This window comes from Dipodomys ordii, unplaced genomic scaffold, assembly GCF_000151885.1.
Source record: "Dipodomys ordii isolate 6190 unplaced genomic scaffold, Dord_2.0 Scaffold73, whole genome shotgun sequence".
NCBI lineage: Eukaryota > Metazoa > Chordata > Mammalia > Rodentia > Heteromyidae > Dipodomys > Dipodomys ordii.
In genome coordinates this window covers 8,811,759-8,820,381 of record NW_012267289.1, presented here as the reverse complement: position 1 = coordinate 8,820,381, position 8,623 = coordinate 8,811,759, and the positions used below count along the sequence as shown (strand labels likewise).

Below are 8,623 nucleotides of genomic sequence, written 5' to 3'. Positions count from 1 at the left end.
GAGTGCTGTTTAATAGAGAGTGTCCAAGTGTATTTTTTTGTCTTTTGCCATCCATTGTGTTTGCCTGTAGATTTATAGGCACATTCTAATTACTACAAATTAAGGAAACCAGGAAACCAATGCTTCTTTGGGTTTGGCTTACATCGCTAAATATTTTTTTCCCCAAGATATTCAATTTCTTTACAATGGGGCAATGGTATTCTTTCTGATGGAAGCATAGGATTCTATTGTGTATATATACCACATTTTCTTAATCACTGAGGGGAATCTGGGTTGATTCTGTATCTTGGCTATGGTAAACAAAGCTGCAATAAACATAGTTTGTGGCCTGGTTTGTGGTCAATTGGATAAGTGCTCAGGAGTGGAAGTGCTGGGTCACAAGGAAGCTCTATGTTTAATCTTTTGAGGAACTTCCATATTATTTTCCAGAGTGGTTGAACAAGTTTACATTCTCACCAATGGTATATTAGAGTTCTCTTTTGATGGCATCCTCAGCAGCACCTATTTTCTTAGTTGTGTGCAGTTATTATTCTTTGATTAGTAGAACTTTGAGAAAAAAGAGTATGTGGGTTTACATATTCTATAAGCAATCTCAACAAATGTTTATACACTTAAATATATGCTAGTAAAATTGATGGGATGCGTGCAGTTGGTAAGACTGGGTAATATTGGTACCCATTAACTGTCATTTTGAATAATATCTTCTGTCTCCAATTACTTAAAGGTAATAGACATATAATTAAAATAATAAATAGGGAATCGTTTGCTAATAAGCATATATAATAGTGAATAAGCATGTACATAGAAAAGCTGAGATTTGAATAAACTTATCAGAAATGACACTTGTGGTTGAATCATGTGCCCAAGTGTAATTTCAGTTGTCAAAACTAATGCAATTTTCTTGATATTCTAGTATTCTAGACATTGTAAGGCCCCATGGGATGACTTGCATTTTCCAAGAATATCCATGTCAAGAATGTCCAGTTGGAGATCTTCACATTTACCTAAAGGGATTTCCAAGGCTCTTGTAGGAGATTTTTTTCCTATGCCTTCTAGTCCTGGCAAAACCCCAGAGGCATTCAACTGGCTTACAACTGTATTTAAGGAAAGTTATCTAAACGATATTTTTCTAGATTGGGAAGTGAAGCCTTCACCATGAATCATTGTGGAAAGATTAGGGACCAGAGCTGCAGTAATATTTGTGCTACAATGTACTTTTTGAAAGCTTAATAATTTTAAAGGATCTCCATATTTTTAGAAGATATTGGTAAGAACAAATAATTTTATTATATTTAATATTATTTATAATGAACTTCTTAGATTTATAAAGTTTAATTTTTCTTAACTTGTGATAATTTTAGATTTAGTTTTCAAAATATGAAAATTATTCAGGATTGCATGGGAAAAAAAGAATTGAGTAAGCATATTTTATTCTCATGACAAAAGTATGGGTGACTAAAATATTTTTAAATTGATTGATTCCAGAAAAAGTGATCTGTTAACTGTTTATCCCCTCTGTGATGACTGGCTACATTCTAGTGAACTCTAATGACCAATGCTTCAAAATTATATTTACAGATTTACATAATTATAATAGTTATCTAAAAAACATTTTTGATTAGGATAATTACAATTTTGAATTCAAACTTAAAATTTATAAATTAAACATGAACTTATCTATATCTTTCTCCTAGATGCTATATATATGTATATGTATGGGTGCATGAATATATCTATGTATAATATAATCAAATATATTGTATACAGATATAATAATTACTCGATTGTGAAGATATATATTTACCAATATAAAAATATTGAATTAAACATTTAACAACATATAAATTTCACTGAGTAATCTCAGTAATCTCTCTTCAGTCTTTGTTTTTCAGAACTGAAGACCTATCTCTTCATTCTTTTGCTTCTTTGAACATTATTTTCACATTTGGCACTGTCATTTGTCATTTTTAGTATCTTTCCTTCTTTTATTTTTTGGCACTCAACTATCTTGTGTTCTCCCTGAACTTTTCTTCTATTACTCTTCAGAATGTTTTGGTTGTCTTTCCCCAGCAGGTTTTTTTTTATTTTAAAAATATCTTTCTTACTGTAAAGATACTGTACAGAGGGGTTAAAGTTACATGAGCAAGGTAATGAGTCCATTTCCTATGGAGCATTGTTACCCCTCCTTTGTTTTTCTCCTACCATCCCTTTTCTCCCCACTCCCCAACTCCTCCCTTCCCTCTCTAACCTCCCCCTCCCCACAGAGTTGTAAAGTTCGCTTTGAATATACTGTCTTGTACAATGTGTCATCCTGTATCCTTATTTCAGCATTTTGTTATTTCCCTTCACCTCCCCAAATCAGAAAAATGTATATACAAGATGCAGGACACCAGAATCAAATACAGTGACAACAGAGGTTGTACCAAGAATATACAAAGAAACAAAAAAAATCACAGAGTACATTATAAGTACATTAAAAGGAACAGCAACAAAGATAAAACCTCTTGTATCCCTATCTTGGGGTTTGTTTCAATTAGAATCAGGTTATATGGCCATATGTACATAGCTTTTGATCTCTTCTGCTTATCCTAGACATATACTAGTTACTGCAGATAAGGGAAATCATGGGACCTATGTTTCTTTGAGTCTGGCTTACTTCACTTAATATAATTTTTTTCAAGTCTTTCCATTTCCTAACAAATATGGGGCAATATTATTCTTTCTGATGGAGACATAGAATTCCGTTTTATATATACCACATTTGCTTGATCCATTCATCTACTGAGGGGCATCTGGGTTGTTTTCATATCTTAGCAATAGCGAATAGTGCTGCCATAAACATAATTGTGCTGGTAGCTTTAGTATGGCCTTGTTTGTGATCATTTGGGTAAATGCCTAAAAGTGGGATTGCTGGTCATGGGGAGCTCTATGTGGAGTCTTTTGAGGAACCTCCATACTGCTTCCGAAGTGGTTGAACAAGTTTACATTCCCACCAACAATGCAATAGGCTTCCCTTCTGTCCACATCCCCTCCAGCATCTGTTGTTATTAGATTTCTTGATGGTAGCGATTCTAACTGGGATGAGGTGGAATCTCAATGTTGTTTTGATTTGTATTTCTTTTATGGGTAGAGAAGTTGAGCATTTCTTCATGTGCTTATTGGCCATTCTTATTTCTTCTTCAGAGAAGTTTCTCTTTAAGTCTTTAACCCGCTTGTAAATCAGGGGGTTGTTTCGTTGAGGATTTGTTGTTGGGGGAGTTAATTTCTTGAGTTCTAAGTATATTTCAGATATGAGGTCATGTCCTTCACTATGGCTAGTGAAGATCTTCTCCCAATTTGTGGGCTTTCTATTGATCTTGCTAGCTATGTCCTTTGCCATGCAGAAGCACTGCAGCATCATGCCATCCAATTTGTCCAACCTTTCTTTGATTTGTTGAGTTTCTGGGTCTCTATTAAGAAAATTTCTGCCTGTGCCAAAGAGCCCTAGAGTTTCTCCTATTCCTTCCTGTGGTGTTTTCAGTGTGTCTCCCAGCAGAAGGTTTGTTGTCTGTACAAAGGTTTGAATTAAAGTAAGAAAAGAGATTTTTAATTGGCATTGGCTTTGACATAGAATGGGAGAAATCATCTAGCTAAAATGACAGGAACAGGAAGAAACACAGGAGCCAATAAACAGCCACAGTCACATCTCTTTTTTTGTAGCTTCTTTCTTTAATTTAACTTTATTGTAAAGGTGATGTACAGAGGGGTTACCGTTACATACATAAAAAAATGAGTACCTTTCTTGTCAAACATTTTTATCCCCTCCCTTGTTTTTCTCCCAGTTTCTCTCCCCCCACATTGCCTCTTTTACCTTGTAAAGTTCATTTCCAACATATTGTCTTGTGAGTGTCACTGTTGCATTGGTTCATTCTTTATCCTTTGGCTCACCATTATTTTTTTGTTTCCCTTCTCTTCTCCAAATCAGATAAACGTTTATAACAAGACACAGAGTACCGAAATCAAATACAGTGACAACAGGGGATAAACCAAAAAGGGAAAACAAACAAAAAGAACTAACTTGCACAATGGTGGGAATGTAGCCAAAAGGGAATGATACAACACTTTTGGTGGGAATATAAACTTGTTCAATCACTCTGGAAAGCAGTATGGAGGGTCCTCAAAAGGCTAAATATAGAGATCCCCTATTAAATAGCAGTCTCACTACTGGGCATTTATCCAAATGACCACAAACAAGGCTATGTTAATCTACCAGCACAACCAAGTTCATTGCAGCATTATTAGCTAAGGTATGGAACCAACCCAGATGCCCCTAAGTAGATGAATGGATCAAGAAAATGTACACAATATACACAAATAGAATATACACAATAGAATACTATGCTTCCATCAGAAAGAATGACATCATCCAATTCAAAGGGAAATGGAAAGACTCAGAAAAAAATCATATTAAGTGAAGTAAGCCAGACCCAGAGAAACATAGATTCCCATGGTTTCTCTCATTTGTAATAATTAATTCATGTCTAAGATAGTCCTAACAGATGAGCAGAATAGCTCAATAGCTATGTGCATATGACCTTATAAGATGATGCAAAGAGAAATGAATTCCAAGATATGGAAACAAGAGATTTTTCTTTGTATTTGTTGTTTTTAATGTACTGTGTGAAGTGATTACATCTCAATAACAGGAGGAAGATGAGCCCAGAAACAAACACTGTCAATGTCTTTGCAGGTGCAGGATATGTGTAGTAGGGTCTGGACACTTTTGTTTTCAGGAATTGGTTAGTTCTGTAAACCGATAACAGTTTTTGGAGTAAATGAGATGAAGTCAAGCTGTAAAAAGGGAAGGGATGGGACAGGAGGGGTGGCTGAGAATTTAAGCGGTGACATTGGTCAAGAGGCCCTGGATTCATAAACTGCTCTGTTGAGTGGCAACTCCTTGGTACAACTAATGAAAGAAAATAAAAATATTAAAATAAGTAAAGAAACATAGTTCTGATAACATGGTTCATTCTCAAGTATTCACTTTCTAGTCCTATTTTCTGACCTTTTCCATGTATGTTATTTCATTTCAGAAGACATCCTCTGGAGCTATGGAAATGGGAAATTCAACGTTTCTGAAAGAATTTGTTCTCACTGGACTTACACAACATCAAGAGCTGTGGCTCCCCTTGTTTCTAGTATTCTTGGTAATCTACCTGCTCACCATTGTGTGGAACTTTGGTCTGATTGCTCTCATCTGGAAGGACCCTCACCTTCACATCCCCATGTACATTTTCCTTGGGAATTTAGCCTTCGTGGATGCTTGCTTATCGTCCACAGTCTCGCCAAAGATGCTGGTGGACTTCACAGATGAGAGCAGGATGATTTCTTATTCTCAATGTATGACACAGTTTTTCTCCTTTGCAATCTGGGTAACTGCAGAATGCTTTCTCTTGGCCGCAATGGCTTATGATCGCTATGTAGCCATATGCAGCCCTTTACTTTACCCAGTGATTGTGACCAATACACGGTGCATCTGTCTAATAGTTTTGTCCTATATAGGTGGACTTATTCATGCTTCAATTTATGAGGTTTTATTGTTCAGATTAACTTTCTGCAATTCCAACATAATACAACATTTTTATTGTGACTTTATGCCATTGATTAAGATTTCCTGTACTGACACTTCTATAGATTATCTAATACTATTTATTTTTGCTGGCTTAATCCAGGTAGTTACGATTGGAACGGTTATTATTTCTTATGCACTAGTGCTCTTCACCATTTTACGAGCGAGGTCTATGAAAAGTGTGCGGAAAGCCTTCTCCACCTGTGGAGCCCATCTCCTGTCGGTGTCTATGTACTATGGAACCCTTTTCACCATGTATGTGCTCCCCACGTCTCAGCAAGCAGATGACCCAGACATGATAGACTCTCTGTTTTACACAGTCATCATCCCTGTGTTAAATCCAGTGATCTACAGCCTGAGAAACAAGCAAGTCATAGATTCCCTGAGAAAAACATTAAAGAAAACTTCTTAGTTCTGAAACTATTATATCTCCCTGTTTAGTATACACACTCACAAAAAATTTGCAGTTAGTTGTGCATGTTTTGAAATGTTCCAAAACTTTTTACCATTGTAAATTTCCTATCCTTGTTCAATTCTAATTTAAACTAACACTTCAAGCTATTTAATGATGTAAATTGGTACACTTAATAATTTCTCTAAAATATTAATATTTTAAATCAGAAAATATTCAGTTTAAAGCATCTATGAATGCTAAGTAATTACATAAAAGCATTTTTCTGGTATGTGTTCTTTATTGTGACTTTATTAATAGAAAAATTTCTAAAATACTGTTTCTTTCAAAATGACCTATGTAAAAGACCTATTTTATGGTTGGAAATTTTCTGTAAGATGGAAATTTATCACAAATATTCTATCTTGTTGGCAAGTTTGTGTTTATCCATCTTGGTTATGAGTCAGGAAATCTACTATTCTTCAAATCTTTTCTTCTAACAAATTATTTAATGATGAATTTTTGTTTTGTAAATATTCAACTAACATATGCCGTTGAGAAATAAATAGGACTTCGAATGCAATATTGAGAAAAATGACACAGTGAAAGTATGACAGAACTCTAAGGCTACTCTGTTTTGTTTGTCTAGATGGAGAGAGAGACGATGTGAGGTTGTTTATAGTGTCTTTGACCACCTTTGCAGATTTATTTTTTTAAGATTCATGCAATGTGAGAAGCTTTGCTCATTCAGAAACTAATAGTTGAAATAAAAGCATTAGGTTTACATGGACATTGAAAAGTGGCAGAAAAGGAACAATATATTCCACTTTTCTGGAATTAAAAAATATCCACGTGAACAGAAAATCAGAACCATCTCAGTAGTTACTCTAATCTATTACTGAAATATATTAACAAAGATCTAGTAATACTAAGAAAATGTGAAGCCATAGTACTCAGTGGGTATCTGTGAAAGACAGAAATGAGCATGTGCATAGGCCTTACTTGTGAAAAGCCTTAAATGCTAGGTTTCCTGTTATTTTATACACTCCAAGTTTAATCAATGAGTGTTTTCCTTTCAACCCTCACCCCTTTTTGATTGATACCAATCAGGACCACTCTGTAAAAAGTTTTCATATATGTACTTGGTAAAACTCTAGTAACTTATTTCCTCTGTCATATTATATAATCCTCTTCCATATTTTGTTCTTATACAGAAGTCTGATTAAGGAATATTATTGTTTCAGTAAGTTTAAATAATTGTTGTTGACAACCGATCATGTACATATGTAATAATTTAAATATATAAATATCTGAATATATAAATACAGATAAATCCCAATATATAAATAAAGATATAAAATATTTGGATAATTTAGTTTCCCATATGTGTGTACACAAGATATAATAAACTATGCAGTAGTGAGCTGTGAACTCGATGATTAAAGCATCTTAGGCAGGTGCTTTCCTGCTTGAATCATCCCTTGAGCCACTTGTATGTGATTGTTTTAAAATAGGTCTTACTCTTTACCTAGAGCCAGGCCTAAACCATGATCCTCCTACTTAGTTTTCCAGCAGTGGCTGGGAATGGCAGTTATGTTCATAATCCTTAACTTTTTATGTTGAGATGAGGTTTGTAAGCTTTTTTCTAAAAAAATTTATTTTTTTGCCAAGATGACTTCTAACTCTGATTCTCTTGAGCTCAGCCTCTCACAAAGCTGGAACAATAAGCACATGCCATTTCTTCCAGCTATTCTTTGAGATAATGTCTCATGAACTTTTTTGCCTGAGCTCAGTTAATGACCTCGATCTTCTCAAATCCTGCTCCTGAGTAGCTAGATTACCAAAATGAACCATTAGTATCCATTTAAGTGTGTGTTCTCCCAACTATGTTTACTCATGCTGAATTATTTGGAGTCCCTCTCAAAATAAATTCAAATGTATCTCTAGAAACTTTTTCTTGACTATTATAAATGAATGATGCAATCTGGACACACTCCCACAGACACTCATTTTGCTCATACAGTTCTCTATGTAGAAAATCAGCTCCTACTGCAATGCTACTCTTACATAACTCATTTGAAATTGAAAAGTTATATGTATATGTCACATATTTGATAAGCACTTAAAATATGTTCGAGAAATTTATTAGCCCAAATAAACAATGGACAAAAATGTGAAAAGACAATTCACTGAAGAGATGTATCTATACCAAATAACACCTCCAAGTCATGCTGGCTTCTCAGTTATATGTCAATGCGAATGCAAACCTCAGTGAAATGCCACTCAATGAATTCTTTTGAAAAGGTTATCTAAAGCAGCAATCTGTATTGCTATTGTTTTTTATTGTAAAGATACTATACAGAGGGTTACAGTTACATGAGTGAGGTAATGAGTACACTTCATCTTGAACATTGTTACCCCCTCCATTGTTTTCCCCCTACCATCCCCTCCCTCCCTCCCTTCCCCGAGGTTCTTTTTTTTTTTTTGATTGTTATTAAGTGATTACATAATTTCCGGAAATTCACAGTATTGTGGAATAATGATGCTCATTTAAAGTCACAAGTTCATTCTAACTTTCCTGCAGCAAATTGTCTATCACAGTCTGTAATATATAATGGGGCTCA

At 34.7% G+C, this 8,623-nt stretch overlaps 1 protein-coding gene across 1 annotated transcript; it reads left to right on the top strand.

Annotated features, from left to right (window-relative positions):
* The first annotated feature begins 5,090 nt into the window (after positions 1-5,090).
* On the top strand, positions 5,091-6,020 carry LOC105991443 (olfactory receptor 5H2-like). Its single transcript, XM_013024085.1, has one exon. It carries the CDS (start codon positions 5,091-5,093, stop codon positions 6,018-6,020), a length of 930 nt encoding a protein of 309 aa, XP_012879539.1.
* Positions 6,021-8,623: the final 2,603 nt, after the last annotated feature.